The sequence below is a fragment of the Ambystoma mexicanum genome, chromosome 5p, assembly GCF_040938575.1.
Source record: "Ambystoma mexicanum isolate Mex_15411 chromosome 5p, UKY_AmexF1_1, whole genome shotgun sequence".
NCBI lineage: Eukaryota > Metazoa > Chordata > Amphibia > Caudata > Ambystomatidae > Ambystoma > Ambystoma mexicanum.
This window is the reverse complement of record NC_090930.1, coordinates 939,735,846-939,760,192: the sequence shown is the minus strand read 5'-3', so window position 1 is coordinate 939,760,192 and position 24,347 is coordinate 939,735,846. Positions and strand designations below refer to the sequence as shown.

The following is a 24,347-nucleotide window of genomic DNA, read 5'->3' as shown; positions in this document are numbered from 1 at the left end:
CCCATTTCCCAACGCCAAACACGTTTCGTGTCAACAATCGCTGCGCCTCAGCTAATGAAGTGTTGCCATGGAAATGGCAGGACGCCTCTTTCCTCAATAAGTATAAACACACCGTTTCACAACACACAGCAGCAGATTTTCGATTCCATTACTCTCTGTGTTACTTTGAGTATTCTGTGACTCATTTCTGTGCTCTGGTCAGCTACCTTTGCCGCTTCTAGGCCTTGTGAACACCTGTACCATCTCTGTAAATTATTTTACTTTGTTTACCACACAATGGCTACAATAATGCCGTATATGTACGAGCCCGAGTACACCGAGGAAGAACTACTGGAAAGGCAAGCACGCGAAAACGATGGGGATTCGGACGGCAGTTGGGAGGACCAGTCAACGGATGAAGAGCCTGGACCATGTCGCATGGACGGCGTCTCCACCTGGTGCACGTGCAATCGGTGTGAGCTAATGCCAACTGAGGAGAACTGCTGCTGCCGTGAAAATTCCGGGTGCTTGGCCTACATTTCGGAAGGCGAGCCAAGTACGCAATGCATCACCGAGCTGCCAGAGTTCAGGGAAGCCTGCCTCTCACGGACCGTGTTGAGGATGATGATGGTGCTTATGCACGAACTTCGCGGCACTGTTCGTCCGCGTAATCCGAGTAACGAGTAAGTATACTCTGGTTTTGATGTCAGTGATGCCACTACTATGTCATGGTCGTCTCCCACATATAAAATTACATCTACATATCATTCGAATGCATGTAAATTGGTTCCATATTGTGCATTTTCTAGATAGAATTTTTTTCAAAGCAGAATGACATTTTTTACCTGAATCGACAGTGATAAAGTTTTGTCATTTCAATACAGTTTGCATCTTTCATTTTCACAGGTGGTACAGGCTGGTGGCCTATCGTTGCTTCACTTGGTGGCTTCACGGGAGGCTCGGACACCGCTTTCGGAGAGTAATACCTGCCTGTGCGGTACTTGCCATTAGACAACATTTCCCCAGCGACAGTGGACAATACCGCGGATTTTCCCTGGATGTGCTGCAACCGGAACTTTACAATGTGTAATGTTTATTATTTATGTTCAATTGAAATTAAGATCTAAAATAAAACCCAACATATATTTTAACAATGGTTGTTTTGATTTTTTAAATGAATCTAGTGTGTCTCCATTGAATAGTCTTCCTGTGCCTTGTCTTGTCACACCACATGTCTCCGGCCAGCATCCTCCCTCACGCTGGCCGCCCACCTTCAATCCACATAACCGTTGAACCCATATGCAGCAGACATACATATGTTATTTTGCGGGTTGGCATCAAGCCTCCCGGCCTTGCCTCCTCCCCCAAAAATACTTACCACACCACTTTGTTCAAGCGTTGGCAATAAAAGGAAGGCCGTTGGATTTTATTGATACAAAACATGGTTATAGGTAAATAATCAATATGGTTGATCAAAATAAATCATCCTTTTGGGCACCGGGTACAGAGATGACCCCCTCTGGCCCGTGCCGCCTTGCCACCACAGGCCAGCCTGCTGCTGACTAACTGCCTAGGCATCCAGGGTCTCCAGGGTGAACTGCACCCATATATTCTCCTGGGAGGCTGAGGTATTTATAAACTCACCCCCCTGCCTTCCATGTACTAGATCCTTCAGCCTGCCTCTTACATGCAGTTAGATGGCCTCTCCTTGGTGAGGCCCTGCGGCAAACGAGTCTTGTCTGCACGACCAGCGCCCTAATCCACACCCCCCGCCCTATCAAAGGCAGTTCGCACCGGGGTACTTGCGCTGCCAAGTGGAGCAGTCAGGGAGCGATAAAGGCCAAGAGGTGCCAAAGACCATGTACACTTCAAAGTGGTCTATAGAGCATGGGTTGTTGTTCCCATGTCTACCTCCAGACCCCGTGTCTCCTGCCAAGCATCCCCCCTCACGCTGGACGGTCCCCTGCAAACCGCATAATGCCACGACATATACACGTCCTTCATTCACAAACACACCCCTTTTTCGAATTCTTTATAACCCACTTCATATTTGTAATGAGAACTTCTTTGCGCTTTGCTAGTCAACCCGTGAAGGTGCTGGTTATCTGCTCTTCGTCTCTGTGAACTTCCGTGACCACTTCGAGGAAACTCGTCAGTTTGCAACCTGTGAACTGCTCCCTGTTCTACGACAAGAAACTACTCTGATCCCTGCATCTAACTGTTTGTTCGTCAAGGTAAGGCCATGTACCATAATCATTTTGCGTCCAATTTCTTTTCGTTCAAGACAGTACATGCAAGGAACTAGTCACATGTTCTGAGTTTACATTGGTATTCATAGAGAATTGTTGATCTTTACTTTTCAGAACTTTCCACAATGCCTGCCTGTTCCATTGGCGGTTGCCCTTCAAAGACCCATAATAAATCTGAAGGTACTATAATGCATGTTTTCCCTAAGACAATAGATCAAATAAGAGAATGGGTCCGATATTGCGGATATCCACCGTCTGAGCTTGAAAGTAGAGTCCTAGAAGTCTTTGCGGACAAGAGGGGTGATCGATACCGCCTCTGCAGCAGGCACTTTAGCTCTGACATGTACTCCACATCATTGCTAATAAAGAAGAACACACCGCGAGCGAGGCGAAAATTGCTCTCAACCGCTATTCCCACTCTATTCGTCCACATCCCTCCACTGGTGAGTCAAGTTTACGTATTTATCTCTCGGCCTTGCGGTAGTGTGTAGCATTAGCTAACAATAATTTCCCCATTTATGTATCCACTCAATATGAAGGCGGAAGATTCTCCATCTGTGTCGTTATTGCAGTCATCAGCCACTTCAAGCGCCTATCGGGTAATCTTACTTGGCTATTCAGCCACTGACTTGTTTTAGGCATGTAAATCAATAGTTTTAATTTATCGTGTAATTATTTTACCTAATGGTACACCCTTGTACTTGTCCTCTAGTCTTTGTTTTCAGTTATAATTATTGTTATCCAAAATAATGCAAGTACTGTCTTTCAGGGAGATGCTGAGGAGTCCAACGTATTGACGACAACCGTTGATGTCACTCAGATGCTCGAGGTACGTTTCCGGACAGTTCCATCGATGGAGATCATCAGATCTTGCATTCTTGTAGCGTGATTGTTACACACAATGTTTCTTTCGTTTTTAGCCATTGATATGTCCTTCTGTCGTCGCCCTCCTATGTGTCTTCTTTTTTCAATATTGTGTTCATTACTAATGAAAGTCCTATGTTTCAGGGAGTCGATGGAGCATTAATCCAAGAAGGGGGAGCATGCAGTTACGGGTCGGCGCAACAGCTTGCAGAAGTGTGCACCGCAGTTACATCGTCCCTTGATGTTCTTATGCATTTCGAGGTATGGATACTGACAGTTCGATCAAGCGAAATCATATGACGTGATTACATCCGCTATACTTCCTTCTTTATTAATGCAAGTACTATGTTTCAGGGAGATGACGGAGCTTCTTCTACAAGAACATCACCCCTAGTAGTTGATGCAGATCTCTGGGTGGTGACACTTCCAACGATCAAGCAAATCGAATCATATTTACATATCCATTATTTATTTTAGACAACTGATCATTTGTGCAGGTCTATTTAGATGAGCCGTTGACGCCTGCACAAAGTGTATGTTCTTTTTAACAAAATAGAAAACCATACTAATGCAATTACTGTGTTTCAGGGAGTTACTGAAGCATCATCTTCAATAATATCATCAATGGAAGTCTATGAGGAGCCCGAGGTATGGATCTTGACAGTTCCATCTAACTAGATCAACAATGCGTGAATAATTGTCGTTTGAATGTTCTACACAAAGCGTTCATTCGTGTTTTGCTATTGAGATGTACGTGGGTATTGGTCCCCAAGTACATTTTGTGTTTTCGATATTATTATTATTATTATACATACTAATGAAAGTTCTATGTTTCAGGGAGTCGATGGAGCGTCAGTGCGTGATGGATGTGCTTATCATGAAAATATAGTCGTTGCAGCGCAAGAGGAAGTGGAGACATGCACACACGAGTCGGAGCAACAGCGTCCTGATGTTGAAGTTGGAGGCAAGAAAGTTTCAAAGAAAAGAAAGCAAAAGAAGGTTAGTGTCCTGGTCACTATATTATGTTGTTTTTCACTGTTAATAGTTCAATACTGTAAGTTGTGTTTAAACTGAACATCCCTTTTCCAATCTGTCCTCTAGTTGCGAGTGGGTGTACGAACTAGATCTACACAGACAGTGAAGCGAACGAGAGATGTTGCTTGTCAAACCTTTTGGCAGGGACTTGAGACTGGAGATGCATCGTGCCAATGGGAAGAATATGAAATGATTGACAACGGAGCTATACCACCACCAGCCATTGATAGTGAATGTCCTCCTGGTAGTTCGGATGCAGTCGGAGATCAATTCACAGAATCCACACCCGCAAAAACTAAGACCGCGAGAAAGTTGAAGAAATTGTTTTATTCACCCATCGCCGGAGAAGGAACAGATGTTGCAATTGAAGAGAATGAAGTGGACGACAATGAAACACCATCAACATCACTGAACATAGCGGAAGACGATATCAGAGATTCTACCTTTCATGTGAGTGACATGTCCTCAACGTTACAGGCAGAACCAGCTGGGATGCAGAGTGACAGTATAAGGAAAGAGGCCAAATTCATTGTATTCGATAGTTGTTTGATTGATATTATTATTCGGATGAAATGTGGGCATTCGGTTGGTGGGGAGGTATGTGGGGAGCCATTGATTAATGTGACTCGTGCAATTCGAGGCACTAACCTTAAAATACATGCCACCTGTACAAAATATCATTTCTCATGGTCTGCACAACCCATGCTGGGGCAACTGCCAGCAGGCAATCTACTTTGTGCAGCGGCTGCACTTTTTAGTGGTTCAAGTTTTAAAAAGTTAGAGTCTTTCTTTCAGTTTGTGGGAATCCATTTCATTGCGAAAACTCAGTTCTACAAATACCAAACCGATTATCTATTTCCAGCCATTAGCGAAGCTTGGAGAATGGAAAAAATGTCTATTGATAGTACATTCGCGGGCAAACTGTTCAGGCTAGCCGGTGATGGACAGTGCGACAGCCCAGGATTTTCAGCCAAGTACTGCACCTACCACTTTCAGGACATGGAAAGTAAGAAAATTGTGAGTTCGGTGGTCGTGCAGGTGTCACAAAGTACATCCTCAGTGGCCATGGAGAAAGTTGGCTTTGTAGCAGCATTGCAAGAACTACAATCGCGGGGAATGGTGATCGACCTGATAGCCACGGACAGACATGTTTCAATTGCCAAGACAATGAGAGAAGAGTACAAAAATATAAATCACCAATTTGACGTTTGGCATCTTGCAAAAACAATCAATAAAAAAATGTCGGCTGCAGGTAAAAAAAAAGATATGCAAGGTATTTCACAGTGGTCCAAGTCAATCGGCAACCATCTTTGGTGGAGCTCAAAAACATGTGGAGGGTCGTTGGAAATTCTACTGGAAAAATGGCGGTCAGTAATGCTACACTGTACCAACGTTCACCGCTGCACCACAAACCAACATTTCCACAATTGTGAACATGGCCATTTGTCCACAGAGGAGGCACGGAAGAAGAAGTGGTTGATTCCTTCATCACCCACTCACAAAGCCATTGAAAAGATTGTATTTGATAAAACTATAACAAGAGATTTGAGGGGACTCACGGAATTCTGCCACACAGGAGATTTGGAGGTGTTCCACAATATGTGCCTAAAGTACAGGCCAAAACGATTGCATTTTGGCATGGAGGGCATGATAAATCGGACTCTTCTAGCGGTCTTGGCACATAACCATAATGTTGGCCGTCAACAAAGTAGGACGACCGGAACTTTAGGGACGCTTCGCTACAATAAGGCCTTCACTAAAAGTAGTAAACAATGGATTATCAAACCAGTGTTTGAGGATATGCAATATGACTTTATTGAGAGACTTATTGTTGATGTCCTAGATAGGCACATACATGGAGTTGTGAACGAACCTGTGCAGGGGACAACTGCATTGCCACCCAACATTGCCTCTGTTCCATGTCCACCTAAAGAAGAGCTCATTGAGAAATACACATCACGGTTTAAATGATTGTAATTTGATTGTCTGTTCTCTCGAGTCTCCTCATGTCGCAGGCCCATTGAATATGTGTATCTATGTAATGTGTAAATAAAAGTGATTGCTCAGTGTACATGCAATGTGTCTCTCCACCGTTGCCCCTCCCTTCACCGTGCAGTTGTGCGAACCACCCGGGTGTCACCTGTGACTTTGCTCTGGAGTCTCCTCATGTTGCAGGCCCATTGAATGTGTAACTATGTATTGTGTAAATAAAAGTGATTGATCAATGTACATGCAATGTGTCTATCCAATCTTGTTCATTTGCGCATTAAATTAAACCAAACAGTAATATAAATCATTTTTCAAAAAATATAGAATGTCTCCGTATTTATGGTTCTCTGGGGCTGCAAATGCACGAAGACAAAATGCAAAGATGGAGTGTAAATTTCAAGTCCTGTGAGATGGCCTTACACTGAATGTAGCTAACTAGGAATGTGTGCTCGTTCAAAGTGAAGGTCAGCTGCTTTGATTTTTTGCTCGGGTGCCGGAATGGCCCACGACTCAGTATAAGGTTCTATTGTTATTTGACCTTGACAGGCCGGGACCATCCCGAAAGACTTCTTTTTGGGGGTGTGGGGCAATAACGTAAGAAACGATAATGAATATAATTTCAGAAACGAAAGCCATTTAATGTTCGTTCATTAGAAGAAATAACGTCGGCATAGAAGGAGTGGTATTTCGGGGCTGCCCTACGCACAGACACAATGGAAAATGCAAATATAATGTAAGTAACTCTTTAGATGAGTTTATACCGCAATTTAATTACTATACAGTAGCTTTAAAGACGGGTTAAGTTGTACTTGTTCGTTCTATGTGGCATATTGTTTTGTACCGCGCACTATCTTGAGGAGAACCATCTCCTTTTACGGAAGCACCTCAAAACCTTCCTCCTTTGCTTCTGCTTTCTCTCTCCCTCTCCCCTGCTACAACTGGTCCACTGTCTGCGACCTCGGTCCTGGGCCCTTCCACTCTCCACCTGCACTGCATCCCTGTAAACCCCTGCACTGGGGGACTGTCTCAGTATCCTACAGCCCCCCCTTAACGTATAATACCCAGTTGCACTGTCCTAGCTATGAAATAATTTCCCGACCTAATATATAAAATGAATAATTTTAATAAAGATCTAATGGTGAGACTAATTTCATTTTTTATGTTTTTAAAACAGGTACATCCTTCATTATTGTATGTGTCACGAGAACCAGACAACGGCGGATGGCTTTTCTAACCGCCAGCTGTTTCTCCGCGTGAACAACGTTACCACCCTGACCATTTTATGGGACGATCGCCAAGTACAAGTATGCCCTTACGCGGTACTAACGGCTAGATGCAACATACAGACCGTTGTGGTGGCCTAGTGCCTCGTTGTTGGAACAGCCATGCGATTATCAGTGCGACCGAAGAGCTTATTTTATCGTAAACCAACACCCTGTGTACTGCACACGAACATCGCTTGCCTCAAGACAAACTATTTTGGATCGAGAGCAAAGATAAATGAAAATCGCTGAATATTCTCTAAACATTTGATGTCCAATAAATGTACTTTGCCAAATGTACAATCTTGCCGTTTGCTTTTAAACCACAGTTTCATATTCCGAATTGTGGCGCTGTATTGTGAGATGATCTAAGACCCTGTGTACAGCAAAGGAACATCGCGTGCCTCAAAACAAACTTTTTGGAACGTGAGCAAATAAAAATGAAAATCGCTGAATATTCTCAAAACATTTGATGTCAAATAAATGTACTTTACCAAATTTACAATCTTGCGGTTTAATTTAAAAGTACAGTTTCATATTCCCAATTGTGGCGCGCTGTGTTGTGTGAGCTCATCTGTGTTGATTTCCGGGTTCTGTGTGGAGTCGCGTAGAAGACGCCTGGGCGCGTTTGCCTACGCAGCTCAGTCACGTCACGGATAGAGGCGGGGAATATGAATGTTTTGATAAAGTCTGTTTCAGGGGCGGGGGATTTGATTTAGTGCCGCAAAAGCAGGTGAGCCAGGGCGATGGGGGGAAATGATAGGATTATCAGAAAATGGCGGCTGATTTCGAGTGCGTTAATGGACGAAAAGTCGGGTAAGGTCCATAGGAAAGTTTTCTACGATCTACCGAGTTATGCTTAAAAACACATGGCCGAACCGTAGGGACAATAAAAAATAGTGTCCCGGAACTATCCTTTAATTCGAATCAGGGAGTGTCTTTCACAGCATTCCTTTTTTTTTAAAAATCCATCTTCTGACCAGGAAAGGGTGCTTTTTCTGTCGGGGATATTCGCAGGGCCCTGAAGTTTTGTCTAAGACTTGAGTGAGAACATCAGAAAGGCTCCTAATTGCTTTTGGGGGCCCTAGGAAGGAAGGTCAAGCTTCTAAAGTATCCACTGCCTCATGGGACATATCCTGCATTCTTGAAAGGTATTCTGCTCAAGATTGTGGATAAAAAATGCTAGAAATCTAATGTCTTGCACATGAAACCTGCATCTCGTTTCGGAGTTACATGTTTGTAAAATTGGCCCTGTGGCCCTCTCCCTCTGCTTTCTGTAAGCATTACTGCCCAGCTACAAGTTCCAGGTTAAGTGCACAGTTTGGTCATTTTCTTCTGGAAAATGTTTTGCTAGGTCAGCTGGTTTTCAGTCTTCTGTCCTTTTTCTGTGCTTGGTAATCTCTCAAAAGTATTGAAGAAAAGGGGAAGGGACATAGGAGTAACTCAATGTAGTCACTACTTTCCTCATAGTCCCCATAATCCATTTGCCTACCCTCCTTCCTCTCTAAATGTGACTGTCTGCCAGAGTGACTAGGCAGATGGGAAGGGACTGAAGTACACCTCTGTGGGTGGGGCTTGGAGAAGCTGGTATGCGGTTCAAATGACTGCTTTGTTTTTAGGAGTACAGTAGTCCCTATGGTGAGTAACTCGTCCTTTTTGCAGTTTCTTTGTGCATTGTACTGACCGGTTTTGTCCAATTCTGCTCTCCTTGGCGTGCAACCTGTCACTCATTGTCCATATATCTGACATGGACACAGGATGTCAACTTGCCTAAACGTTGTTCTCTCTGAGAGGTGTGTGTTGTGAAAGTGTTGTAAAACTAACTTTAATATCACTCTTTACTATTGTAGGTCCTTTCACAGATGTAGTCACTACAAACCTTACTTTGCGGAATCCAACAGATAGAAAAGTATGCTTCAAAGTTAAGACTACAGCACCTCGTAGATATTGTGTCCGACCAAACAGTGGGATCATAGACCCAGGAGCAACTGTAAATGTTTCAGGTAAGTTGTGTTTTTATTTTTTTATTTTTTATTCACAAAGGAGGACAATGAGAGAGATTTAGATTTCCAGGTGTCATTGATGGATTTTACTTGTGCAAATCATTATTTTGCACACTGATTGTGGTAATTACTACACAGATGAAACCATGCCTAGTACAATTTTGCAGCTACCCCACTTTGTTTCATGCACACATGGTAGTCCTGCTTTGACTTACACCTCTTATGTACAGGGGTTTGTGGGTGTACGCAACAGTCTTGCATTCCCAAATGTCGGTCAGGATTTAGTGAAACAATTTGCAATAGAAACTTTGTGTGCAGTCGTATACTTGAAACCACTCATCGTGTTTAGATCCAGCCTGTTTCATCTGCCATGGAGGCAGTTCGTCTGGTGAGTGTTGCTGCTTTAAACACATATTTTAATGTACCATTTTATCAGTTCAAATATGCTCACCTGACCTTGCAAAGTGAGCCCTATCAGCCACTTTAACTGTCTAAAAAATAGGCAAACACTACCTAAATATAAAAATAGGGAGTACAAATACTCCCAACAAAAAATAAGAAACAGACCTTGTGCCCGCCCTGCTTTTATCCACACAGGTCCATGATTATGTTTGGACCAGTAATGCGCATAGTACCGCGGGAAGAAACTGTTATAACTGCATGATCAGAAGTAATCCTGTATTTTTAATGTGCATGAATAACTAGGTGCAAAGAAATGATTACAAAAACAAATCTATTTTCTAGTTAAAACCTATTCCTTTCCACTTATCTCATTGGATATTCGACTTACATTTTTACTCCCTACAGAATGTTTTAAGCCCAACTTCAAAAAATAGGGAGTAAAATACTCCACTTCCAAATCCTATCTGAAGCACTGAGTAAGGTGATGGCTTATCACCTTTGAGTAGTTGGACAGATTTGCCTGGAACCTCTACGCCTCTCTGCCGTGCCATGCCAGATGAGTAAACGCTGCTTGATTCAGGGCACATCTCCTGCATGTAGATGGCTGGTCTGGATCCAGTTACCCCAGGAATGCTAGTGTACCTTTAATGTATGTGTAAAGCTCCACAACTAGAAACCTTAACTTTTTCGTACATCTTTTCACAAAGGAGGAACACCACTTCACAAACATTAGTCCTAGAAGATTTCAACATAGCATTGTCCTCTACACTTTGAACTAATTTGTAGCGTATGGTTCATATTTTAAGCTCATTTAAATATTTTGAAGGGATTGTGTCCTCCGACGTATTCCTTATCTTTGATGTTATCCATTCCAGCAGGCTGGCCTCGGAATTTTTTTCAGTAGAGGGCGCTGCACGTCAACGTCCCTCGAGTTGGTGTCCCTCAACAGCCTCCGTATCGGCGCCGACGTCATTGTGTGTATAAATACTCACGCAGCGTCTGTTGTTCAGTTCAGTTTTTCCGTGTTCGTGGGCCTCTGAAACGTGTCAATCAGTTCTTTTCCTCAGGAAGATTCTATTTATTCTTCTAAGATATCAATCTAAATTCGATGGCTTCTTCATCCGAACCATCAACCCCACAGTTCGGTTTCAAAATGGGTTGTGACTGTGGGAAGAAAATGTTGACGGATCCTCACAGGATCTGTTTGTGGTGCCTAGGATCGGAGCATCACTGTTCGGAATGCGAGGACTGTATGTCCATGACGGCGAAAGCCTTGAAGGAGCTTAAGGGGAAGCTAGAAAGAGGTAAGACTCTTAAAACTTCTACTCCCTCAAAAGTTTCTTCAGCAGAGTCGAGACATTCGTCTCCTCGTCACAAGAAACATTCCTGTTCAAGGTCTCGAAGCGGTTCCCATCAGTCTTCGAGATCAATACACTCTTAAGAGCAATCTACCTCCCCAGAAAGGGTCACCTGCCCCACGAAACACAGCTCTCCAGCTAAGTGGGAGGAATTCCATAAGAAATGCTTAGCGTCTTCGAGAAAGCGGCCTCGACACCCTCGGAGAGGTCTAAAGGTGATACCCTGGGTGAAAAGCCCGAAAAGTCAAAACACTGCTAGTCGTTGAACCCGGCAAGAGAAATTGCACAAGGGCGTCATGAACCCTCGAGTAAAGGCACTAAGACCGCGTCATAGACGCTGTCGTCGAAGGGCCCTTCGACGCATAAATCGGTTACATCGACGCAGTCTTCGACACCACTGTCGACTCCGATAAAAGACAGACCTACAACTGTCACTACATCTCAGACAAAGGTGTCAAGGATTTCGACCATTACATCGAGGATGCCGTTGACAATTTCGAAGACACAGAGTAGGATCCCGATCCTCTCGGGTACATCGAGGTCTTTTCAAACTTTTTTGATGCCCTTTTTGGGATTGTCAAAGCCTTTGACTTCCACGTCGACAACCTTGACGTTTTCTCAGCCAGTGACAACCAGTTTGGCTCCTTCTGCTTTAGAAATGGGTTTTAAACCATATCCTAGGTCTGACTATTTTAGAGCCTTGTCCTCTATATATGAGGAAGGGGAGGATTCCGACTATGAGACACACTTTGGTTTACAAAGGACTACAGCACCCATGCCAGAGGAATTAATCTATGAATAGAACAGGATAAACGACCTTCAGGACTCTCTACATGAGGCAAGTGGTTTAGATACTTCTCCAGAAGTAGTTTGCTAAACCAGACCTTGGGGAGCATGCTGAGACCCCTTATAGGATAGTTGAATTCATGGGGTGGTCTACACCTATACCTTCTTTTCAACAGGATGACCTTACTGATATTTTAGATAAATGTCCTCAGGAGGATCCTGTAGTTCCCTTTCATACTGCCCTGCAAAGAGAAATTTCTGCAAATTGGGAAATTCCTGAAGTTATCCCTGCAGTGAACAAGAAACTTTCTGCTAAATATAGGGGATCTGCTTCAGATCCAGAATATTTGAGCAAGCATCCAACTCCAGAGAGTTTAGTTGTACAGGCAGCAACTTCATCAAATAGGTCTGCTTACCATACTATTCCACAGGACAGGGATGATGAAAGATTTGATGCCATGTCAAAGAAGGTCTTTTCGGCATGTAGCATGGCGCTTAAATCTATTAACGGCACTTGCATGCTAGAAAGATTCAGCCATACACTTTGGTAGTGTGCTTCATCTGCTGCTGACTGCCTCCCGGAAGGAGAGGAAAGGGAAGCATTCTTAAACCTAATCAGGGATGGAAAGGATGCAATGTGCGAATCCCTTCAAACATGCATTGATTCTGCTGACCGTATCAGCAGGGCCATGGCGGCAAGTACCACAATCTGCAGATTTGCGTGGTTGCGGAAGTCTAGTTTTGCTCCAGATGTACAAGCTAGACTCTTGAACATGCGCTTTGCGGCACTTTTTATTTGGTAAAATGGCTGACAGCCTGGAGAGATTACAAACATCCAAGGAAGCAGCAAAATCTCTTGGGGCTGCAATCCGGCAGACTCTGAATCGCCCCTCAGGAGTTTCCTGGAGGGGTAGTTCCTTTCGCTTTTACTCTGCATTTGGAAAAGGCAGAGGACAGTCGGCTCAAAGGGGCCAGAAACGATTCACCCGTGGTGGACGGAGAAAAGGTACAAAAGCTGCAGCAGCAGGTGCCACTTTAGCCTCGGCATCTGTGTCAGCCACTTCAAAACCCCTCTGAGGTCTCCCCTCACAAGACACCAGTGGGGGGGCAGGTTAACTCAACATCTGGGAGAATGGCAAGCTATTACATCAGATGCTTGGGCATTGGAGACAGTTGCCCAAGGCTACTGCCTGCCCTTCCTACACACCCCTCAGTCATCCACCGGGGAACAACTCTTTGAAGTTTCCAGATACGCTCCTTATGCAGGAGATTAGACCTGCTAGAGAAGGGTGCCATAGAGCCGGTACCCGTAGCGCAGAGGAACAAGGGTTGGTATTCCCCCTACTTCCTAGTACCAAAGAAGGACGGAGGACTGAGACCCATCTTGGACTTGTGAGAATTGACCAAATTCCTCAGGAAAGACAAGTTCAAGATGGTAACTTTCTCAGATCCTTCAGGTCCTCCAGCTTCAGGACTGGTTGGTATCTCTAGACTTTCAGGATGCTTATTTCCATGTGCCAATCCATCTCAAACACAGGAAATATCTGAGGTTCGCAATTGGCAACTCACACTATCAATTTTGAGTTCTGCCATTTGGGCTGACCTCTGCCCCCGAGGGTCTTCACCAAGCTAATGTCGGTAGTGGCGGCAAGTCTGAGGGAAGGGATCCATGTCTACCCCTACCTGGACGATTGGGTGATCAGAACAGTATCTTCGGAAAAAGCTCAGATCCAGCTAGATTATGTCTGCCACTTCCTTCACAAGCTGGGCTTCTCCCTCAACTTAAAGAAGTCACAGATGATACCATCACAGAGACTCCAGTTCATTGGAGCGGTCCTGGACGCTTCCCTGGGGAAAGCCTCGCCACTAGAGGTGAGGGCTCAAGATATTCTGCAGATGGTCAACAAGTTTCAAAATGCCCAACGTCTTCCAGCCTTCGACTTTTTGAGGTAGCTAGGCCTCATGGCATCCTGCATCTTCCTGGTGCCAGAGGCTCGCCTGAGAATGAGATTCTTCCAGTGGGCACTAAGAACCCAATGGTCGCAATTCTCAGGAAGAATGTCGGATCTCCTTCAAGTCCCGGACAGAGTGGCTGAAGACCTTCAGTGGTGGGCCTGTCTGGAGAACATTTTGAAAGGCGAACAGTTTTGGCAACCATGGCCGGAGATAACAGTAGTCTCGGATGCCTCACTCACTGGGGACGGGGGAATCCCATGCCAGCGACGACCATCAGCGGTTGTTGGTCTCCATCGGAGTCCAGACTACATATCGACCTGTTGGAGCTGAGAGCAATCAGACTAGTGCTGAAAGCTTTTTTGCCTTCAGTACAGGGGAAAAATGTCCTAATAATGACGGACAACACCGTGGCCATGCACTACCTCAACAAAAGAGGCGGCGTAGGGTCACTGCCACTGTGCAGAGAGGCAATGCAGCTCTGGTTTTGGGCAATTCAAGAAGGAATCTCTCCATCAGCAGCTCACCTACCCGGAGAGAAGAACTTGACAGCTGACTCATAGCAGGCAGAGCACAGTCTCCCACGAGTGGGAGCTAGCTCAGGAAGTCCTTCAAGAGATCTTCGCCCTTTGGGGAATCCCTCAAGTGGATTTGTTCGCCACCAGCATCAACAGGAAGTGCGAATTTCCCCCGAGAGGAGCTCTAGGGCACGCGTTCGTAGTAGACTGGGAGTTTCCACTTCTGTACGCGTTTCCTCCAGTCCCTGTCATTCCTCAAATGATCAGGAGGTTGAGAAGATTCCGGAAAACTATGATCCTAATTGCCCTGGATTGGGCCAGGAGAACATGGTACCCGGACCTTCTGGACATGTCCACCTGCCCTCCAATTCATCTTCCGCAAAGGGAGGATCTTCTCTCGCAGAAGGGAGGTCAGGTTCTCCATCCAGACATCAGAACCCTCAACCTTCACACTTTCAGCTAGAAGGCCAGCAACAAAGACTTTATACCGCTGCTGTTGGAACAAATACTACAGCTGGTGTAGAGAAAAGACTATCGAACCCTTCTCATACAGTACACCAATGGTGTTATCTTTTTTACTCTACTTCAGATCTTCAAGTTGCTACGATCAAGGGTTACCTCCCAGCGCTGTCAATCTTTAAGCGCACTGCGGAGGAGCCTTCATATTTCAAATTACCCCAGGTAATCCAATTCCTGAAAGGGTTAACTAATGTTTTTCCCCCAAAGCCTTTTCAAGTTCCATTGTGGGACCTACATTTAGTCTTACATTTTCTGATGGGTACTCCTTTTGAACCACTCGATTCTTGTTCAGTACTGTTTCTCACTCTTAAAACAGTATTCTTAGTGGCTTTAACATCTGCCAGAAGAGTTAGCGAATTACAAGCTCTATATTGCAAACATCCTCATACAACCTTTCATAAAGACAAGGTTGTTTTACAAGTGAAGCCTAATTATCTCCCAAAGGTAGTTTCTGAATTCCACATTATGCAGAAAATAACTTTACCTTCATTCTATCCTCCTCCCCACCCAGGGAAAGAGGAAGAGAGGTTACATAGGCTGGATCCAAGGCGTGCTTTGAATTTTTATATCAGCAGACTTGCTAGGATAAGGCAAGCAGACCAACTGTTTGTAGGTTATGCAGCACTCAAATTAGGATTGCCAATCACGAAACAAACCATTTCAAGATGGATTATTTTAACCATTCTAGAATGCTACAAATTGGCAGAGAAAGAACCCCTTCAACATCGTAGGGCTCATTCAACCAGAGGTATCGCAGCCTCGTCGGCTCTCCAAAGAGGGGTTCTGATTCGAGACATTTGTGCGGCTGCCACATGGTCATCCGCACATACCTTTACAAGATTTTACAGCCTGGGTTCCTCCTCTAGCCAGGAGACAAGATTTGGGAAAGCTGTGTTACATTCTGTACATTCTTAAAAGGAAATATTCCAATTTAACTCCCACCTCCTCTTTACATCACTGCTTTGGGAGTCTATCAAAGATAAGGAATACGTCGGAGGACACAATCCCTCCGAAAAACAAGTTACTTCTTACATTGTAACGTTCTTTCGATGGGATGTTCCTCCGATGTATTCCTTATCGCCCCTCTCATCCATCCCTGCAGTAAAACTTCCCTTGTAGTTGCAGCTTACGCTCCTTGAAGGTCAATAACCAATTGATGCACAGCTAATTTTAAGCTTCAAAACGGAACTGAGCAACGGATGCTGCGTGAGTCTATTTATACACAATGACGTTGTCGCTGATATGGAGGCTGTCTAGGGACACCAACTCGAGGGACGTCGACGCGCAGCGCCCTCTACTGAGAAAAATTCTGAGGCCAGCAAGCTGGAATGGATAACATCAAAGATCATGAATACGTCGGAGGAACATCCCATTGAAAGAACGTTACAAGGTAAGGAGTAACTTGTTCTTCTTAAAGATGATAGTGTCAGTCAGGGCATATTCCACCCTGTTCCTTGGCTTTGAAAGCAACTGAAGGCTTTTTTTCGTGTGCAGCCTACATTCTAGATATCTTGTGGGATCTAATGAGGTTTCTACATATAGAACAACCTCCAGGACCTTCCCAGTATTTAAAACGGCATTATGGGGTTTTTTAAAATGGAAAACTGTTTTTGGAGGGCAGATACACCATATGGAAAACAAACCAGGATAAATTGGGAGGGCTAGGCTACTAGGCAGATTATGGAGACTGGTGCATGCCGGTGGCTTGGGTAACTCCTTCCAGAGCTTTTTCACCATATGTTACATTTAACATTTTTGTTTCAGCAGTACCTGCAAGGGGCACCCCTCCCTCCCCTCTGTTCTGGAAAACTTCCCTTGTGAAAAAGTCATGCCCACGTTATCCAGTACTTGCTTTCTCCGCTTCAAGTAAATCGAACCAGGATTCTTTCACATACCATATCCACAGAAAACACATGTCTCCTTAAGGATCTGGGTATTCACTTCCATGCTCAGTAAGTGGATTCCACTGGTGGTCTGCTTGGTAGTGCACTATCAAGGCCATCCCAACAAGCCTTCTATTCAGGACATTGGGGTCAGTCCCCTGATAGCTTTACATTGTGACAGCTGGTGGTGATGACCAGATTGTGAACCAAAAGCAAAATACTGATTCAGCACCACAACATATGTGACACTGGAAACTCCCTACTTCTCTTTTCTCTCCCATCCCTCCAATCCCCTGTGACTAGGTCTGATAAACACTTCTGATTGCCCTCTTTCCTGCTTCCCGCTCCCAAGCAATGTAATCTGTTTTCAATCTGTAGACAAATTCCTTAGCAATCTCTGTGACAGGCCTTAAACACGTTAAATCATTTGGGAAGGATTATTTTTTTTTTTAAAACCCACTGTAAAGATACCGGTGGGGGGGGTCTGTACTTCTGCTCTCTATATGGTAGAGGAGGGGCACAGAGGACCCCAGCCAAGATTCTCTATAAGGTAGCAATGGACGAGCAATCTAGGCCTAGCTTCTCAGGAGGTGATGCAGGCTGGTTCTTAAGTACAGTGTAGTCCCCAAACCCCCACAAAGGAATGTCCACACACTGTATTACTGAAAACAGTCTTTATATAATTAATATTCAAAGGTATGTACACGATCACAATAACGCACTTTGTACTTGGAAATCAACAATGGTAAATATATACAATTATAAAGTGGTACCACCAATATTATCAGATATCATTCAAGTGCATCAACTATACTGTTAGAATGTCACACAGATCAATAACAAGAACACCAGCAATAGAGATAGGAAAGAACACAAGATGGTTGAAACAATAGGCAGATTTCTGGCCCCTACCACTAGACAGTTCTGTGTGGAGATCTCTCCCCCCCCCCGCCCCCCCCAACCCCACCCCACCCCACCCCACCCCACCCCACACCTGGGCAACCTGTAAAACAAAGATATATAACACAAGCCCAGTCCAAATATTGCTCAATAGTCTTGTTCTCGCCTATGTTTTTACCCCCCCCCCCACCCCCCAAAATGTACCTGGTGGAGTAGAGTTCTTCGAAGAAGCGTCGACGGATCCTTCTTGAGTGACTCCCTTTAAAGCACGAGCCACGGATCGTCGAAAGGCTTCGAAGAAGGTGAACTTGGCGTCGACGAGAAGTTCGAAGGTGCCGAGACCACGACGTCGATCCAGGCGGTGCTAGTCAGCGACGTCCTGCGAGGATGATTTGTGCGGGGCACCCTTGGCGATTGATTGTTCAGGGCTGCAAAGAGTTTCAGAAGAACTGTGGCCCAGCAAGGGCGTTGAGTCGTTGAAGTCTTTGGCCTTCAGGTGGCGTGAAAACCACCGGCGGATTCTCCTCAGCGCGTTGGTTGTCCTCAACTTTCTCCGGCGGGACAAAGCGGTCGACGTTGCAGACAAGGGAGTCCTTTGATTCAAATGTTCTTAGGCAAATCCTGGGGTGTGACACATACTACAGCCCGTTCCTGAAACTAAAACCTCAGGCACTGTTGGACAGGGCCTTTCGGACTGACATCGAGGAGGCAATAGACTAATACTGTACAGTAAACTCTGGGTCTGTCCCTACACAAGCCACCCTCTGGGAGTCATTTAAAGCTTATATCAGGGGAGTGGCCATTTCCAAGGAGTCTGGGATTCTCAGGGCCATCCACAGGGACCTCTCAATAAGCAAATCTACTCTCTTCCCTAGAGGCCCAATATGCTCTACACCATTCACTGACCACTCTAGCAAGCATCAGGACGGAACTGGATACCTATCGCTCTCACACTGAAAGGGAGAAGACATTGTAGACACTCCTGGGTTGGTGAGATAATATGGAGAGGGCAAGCGCCCTTGCCGTGTCCTGGCCGGCTTACTTTGTCAGGAAATGGGCTCGCCACACATCCCGGCTATTGAGAAGCCAGACTGCTCTCTGGCTACTCTTACTGGAAATCAACGACAAGTTCCGTCGTTCTACTCCGCTTTATACACAAATGCCGACACCCTATCAGAGTCGGACATAGATTCATATCTCAATACCCTCCCTCGCTCTGTTCTCTCTAAAGACACTAGCACCACCTTAGATTCCTCTATCACACTAGAAGAACTATCTGAAGCCATCGACTCAATGGGATCGGGCAAAAGCCCCAGATCCAACGGTTTCCCTATAGAGTTTTACAAACAATACAAATCTCGGTTGGTCCCCATCTATTAGCGCTATGGGAAGAATCCTGTACATCAGGCACGCTGTCGCCCACCCTCCGTGAGGCCATTATAACCATATTACTTCATCCCGGCAAATCTCCCACCCAATGCGGGTTGTACCTTTCTCTCTCACTCATAAATTGCGATGTCAAGATATATGCTAAGGTGCTAGCCATGCGATTACTCCCTACATGCCTCACATAATGCACCTAGACCAGTCTGGGTTCATTCCTGGCTGCTCCACTTCTCTAAACCTGCGTCGCCCCTTCAACATCCTCAGCAGGATCGATCCACACACTCTGACCGTTGCGGCTGCTCTATGCAGAAGGCCTTCAACTCTGTGTCTTGGAGCGATCTGTGGAGAGTACTTGTAAAATGTAACTTTGGACCCCGATTTCTCTCGTGGGATAAACTACTCTATTCACACCCAGTGGCTAGGGTTCGCACAGAGGGTATGTGCTCGCCCCCATTTTGCATATCTCTAGGCACGAGGCAGGGATGCCCCTTACCCCCGTTAATCTTTGCCATTGCCATGGAGCCCCTTGCGGATAGAATACGTCAGGCGCACTCGCACTGAGGTCTGCGACTCCTGGGCACTTCTGACATTTCCCTGTACGCGGACGACTCCCTAGTTTTCATTCGCTCACCTGAAAATAATATAGACCATTTGTGGGATGTGGGGGATGGAATTGCGCTAAACACAATTAGGCTAAGAGACAACTATCGAAATACAGTATTTTAATGGTTTGGAATGAAGAACAGCCGACACGTGTTTCGACACTTGCGTCGTCTTCAAGGCTGGATGGTTAAACCACATTCAAGTATCATGTACAATAGACGATAACATAATACATCAGCATATATGGCAATAAAAGGTACAAAATTAAATAACAGATTTGTGGTACAATCACAAAAAAGACATATCCAACATGAAAAAATGAATGAATAAATGAGGAACATACCATATCCGGTAAGAAGGGTAGGACAGCAGTAATGGATCAATATAGGCACATCGCAAAAGGAACAACGATATGGAGAATGTACATGAGCATAATTGTAATCAATACAGTATCATCAAGTGTAGTTGGTGCCACACACACCCTTGCAAGGACTCCATACAAATCACGCACCAGCACAGTACCATAAGTACGAAGTAGTGTCAAGCCAAAAAAGTAGTCCGATCGGTACTGGTGCCGATAGTCATCAAAGGAAAAAATAATAAATATATGGATGGCACCCTTGAAAGAAGTTGCACGATCAATACAAAAGGTACTGAGGAAAATGGCTAGATCCAGGCACAGCGTCCATTGAAGAGTCGCCAAATCCAGTGAAGTGATCAATACAAAGCAACCCAAAACCAAAGTGTCAAATGTACCATATAGGTCAGTATAAAATGGTGTAACCAATAAAGATACGCTTACCATAAGGATTTAGAAATGGCCAATGAATATGGGAAACCTGTTGGAACATGACCGAGAGTGAATTAGTAATGGATGCCAGGACATACCTGGAATCAACTGAAAAAGAGAGAACGATAACTGTCGAAACTTACCACACTGGAAATTGGTGGGTAAGTACCCGTTAAAGAATGTATATCTTGATTCAATATGAAAAGCCAATTGGCTGGGACGAATATATTGCCTGCAAAAAGTAGCATAATAAATGAGAGATGGGAACACAGAACCATCAGTTGACGGCCACGAGCAGGAAAGAAAAGGAATATAAACTCACTCGGTAAATCGAGTATGGAGCAAATTAAATGAGACAAATCCAGCTAATGCTTACCAGGGTTGCTCTAAAATACTGATAACCGCCGCGTACGTAACGGAATCAAACCATGTGAGTTAGCACTAATTGCAGATGAGTGCTGGTGAGTGAAAAAGCATGGGGGAATTGCAACAGTGATATCTGACCGCACCAACATAATTACTAGCAGATTGATAAGCAAATTGATACACTTAAACAACAGTACATTCAAATTTATTCCAATACAGGCCGGATTCATAGAAAAACATGCATCTTGTGGTCAGAATTTAGTCCACGAGTGCTACAACGCAGTAGACAGATGAGTTTAGCTTCCATCTGCTGCAATTTCAATTGAAGATTCCCGCCCCTTTTCCCCTTATGCGCTCATTAATCCAATGAAGCGCAAATCAGAGGTTAAATCCAATTGATGTTCAGCCTGCCGGTTAACTGCTAGAGGGGATTTTGGTTCACACATCCGGAGACTGGTCAAGTGTTCTCTAATACAGATTCTGAGTTGACGTATGGTACTTCCCACGTAAAGTTTGCCACAAACACATATGATGGCATACACCATGTGGGTGGTTTTACAGTTGATGAAATCCCGTATAGCCACTTGAGATCCAAACTTATCTGTAAAAGTTTGACATTTGGGATGGGCCCAAGGACACTGACTGCAGTTTCCACACTTGTGAAAACCAGCCGGTTGTCGTAGCCATAAGGGGTTGGCCACTTTATTCTAAAATAAATGACGGACTAACCTGTGATTTGATAGGTGATATCGAAAAAGTAAATTTAGGTTTGGGTGTCAAAAAAGGTTCAAGGTCTTTGTCGAGTCTCAGGATGTGCTAATGTTTAGCAACCATTTTGTACAGAATTGAGGAGTCTGTCATAAATGGGGTAACCAGAGAGATGTATTGTAGGGAATCTTTAGATTTTGGCACCTTGTTCAGGAGGTCAAGCTGAGTGACATTAGTGAATTTGGCGTATGCTTCATCAATGACTGCATTTTTGTAGCCTCTGTTCAAAAAGCGCTGGTTAATATTACATTCCATGTCATAATCTATAGGACGCGTGCAGTTGCGCCTTGCTCTATGAAATTCTCCTGTTGGAATATTGTTAATAGTCGTACGCTGGTGATTGCTTTGTGCTGCTAACATAGAATTGACCTCAGTAGGCTTCCTGTAGGTACTGGTCAGACGTTGTTGACCTTCTACAAAGATCTGCAAGTCCAAAAAGTCAATTTGTTTGGAATCACATGTACTAGTTAAGCTGATCCCAAATGAGTTGGTGTTAGCAAAAGTGAGAGTCATTAAAAGCATCTTCAGTGCCTTTCTAAAATCAGAAAGTTGTCATCTATGAAGTGTCGCCAAGTGATGATATTGACAGCAAACTTGGTTTGGTTCAAGATATGGGTTTCTTCATAGTATGCCATAAAGAGATTGGCCAGTGAGGGAGCAAATTTGACCCCCATGGCCACCCCTTTCAATTGGAGATAAAATTGATAATTGAAAATGAAGACATTGTTAGCTAGAACAAATTGTAGAAATTACTTTAGCATAAGGACATGTTCAAGATATGATGCCGAGCTATTTCTAAAGACATAGTCGAGTGTGTGCAAAGCTAAATCATGATTAATGTTGGTATACAAGGCAACAACGTTAATGGTGACTAACAAGTAGTCTGATTGCCATGTGATGGCAAGAATGTCTTGGAGAATATGGGTACTGTCTCTGATGTAAGAATTCATTTGGACTACAAGCGGTTTGAGTGCCTAATCCAAATATTTTGATATGCCTTCTGTAGCCCAGTTAATTCCGCTCATTATCTGCCGACTTCAGGCAAGACCTCAAAAGATTTATGGATCTTGGGCAAAAAATACATTGTAGGTAAGGTGGGATCTTTGATCAGTAAAAATTCCTTTTCCTCATCAGTCAGATAACCTTTGGTGTACCAGCAATCAATTAGCTCAGTTAGATCTGATACAACCCGTTTGCTAGGATTGGATTTAAGTACCAGTTAACACCCGGGGGTATTGAGGTGTTTGAGGCCCATAGTAATAGTCACAAGTATTAAGTATGACAATATTGCCCCCCTTATCCGCCTCTTTAATCACAATGTTGGTGTCATTGGCTAATTCTCTTAGAGCAGTTTTTTGATTGTTAGTAAGATTGGATTTCCAATAGGGTTTGGAGCGCCTGTCTAGATATTGATGAATGTCTCGAGTTATTGCTTGACTGAAAGTCTCATTGACGTTGTCACCAGTAAATTGTGGAGTGAATTTAGATTTCGATTTTAGTTCCCTAAGTTCCAAATTAAGTGGATTGATTTCCAAATCATGAAAGACATTTGAAGGGTCACTGCTGGCCTCTTGATCCAAGGTTTCAATGGCTCTCAGATCTCCAATACTGAGAGTGCTCGGGGGATCCAGTTTGGGCTTGGGAGTATACATAGTCACCTGTGTAGCAAAGAACTTTTTTAGCTTGAGTTTTCTCAGAAATGTGTACAGATCTACCTGGAAGTTAACAAAATTGGTACAAACACTGGGTAAAAATGATAAACCTTTATTCAGGGCAGTCATTTCCTGAGCAGATAGGGTACGTTTGGAAAGGTTAATTACTAGATCAGCATCAGTTATTGTCCCAAATGTTTTTTGGAGCGAGTTAAGATACCCGGACGGGCCTGGTCTTTGTCCGAACTGCCGCTTCCGCTGCCGCTTGCCCCCCGAACCCCCCACCGCCCCTCCAAACCCCCGATATGTTTGGTAAAGTTGGAGTAAATACTGTGGGAGTTTTGGTGAAACGAACTTGTTTGGTATTGGCAAATCTGACATTTCCCTTCTTGTCATGTCTAATTTCTCCTAAAAAATGTTTTCCTTTTTGGTTGGTTGTTTCAGTAATTGGTGATTCGTTTGTCAGTGATTCACTGGGTTCTGTTTCAGAATCAGGATCTGAACTAGTGGGAGTGGTATTAGCTGAAGTATTAGCAGAAGTAGGTTTAGAACCAATGTTGATATCATATTTGGATTGAAATGTGTAAACTCTATCCTGACGCTAATCTTTATCATCCCGGAAAAACTTTCTGCATTTTTGCATTTTAATCTCATCTTGATACTCTACTAGAATTTCGTGCATCTTTTCAAAATTCTTTTGTTTAGTTTCTTCAGCATTGGGCATTTTGGAGATTTCTTCTTTGAGTTCCCGGATTTGAGCAAGTACTCTTTTATGCTCTCTAGTAGCATGAACAATGAGTAACTCTAACGTTACACCATTTTATACTGACCTCCATGGTACATTTGACACTTTGGTTTTGGGTTGCTTTGTATTGGTCACTTCACTGGATTTGGCGACTCTTCAATGGACGCTGTGCCTGGATCTAGCCATTTTCCTTAGTACCTTTTGTATTGATCCTGCAACTTCTGTCAAGGGTGCCATCCATATATTTATTATTTTTTCCTTTGACTATCGGCACCACTACCTATCGGACTACTTTTGTGGCTTGACACTACTTCTTCGTACTTATGGCACTGTGCTG

At 44.2% G+C, this 24,347-nt stretch overlaps 1 protein-coding gene across 1 annotated transcript in view; it reads left to right on the top strand.

Annotated features, from left to right (window-relative positions):
• VAPA (VAMP associated protein A) overlaps window positions 1-24,347 on the top strand; it is a 488,144-nt gene that overhangs the window by 108,015 nt on the left and 355,782 nt on the right. Inside the window, exon 2 of the mRNA XM_069613378.1 lies at window positions 9,229-9,381. Coding sequence (XP_069469479.1) covers window positions 9,229-9,381 — 153 coding nt within the window. The remainder of the gene's footprint in view (window positions 1-9,228; window positions 9,382-24,347) is intronic.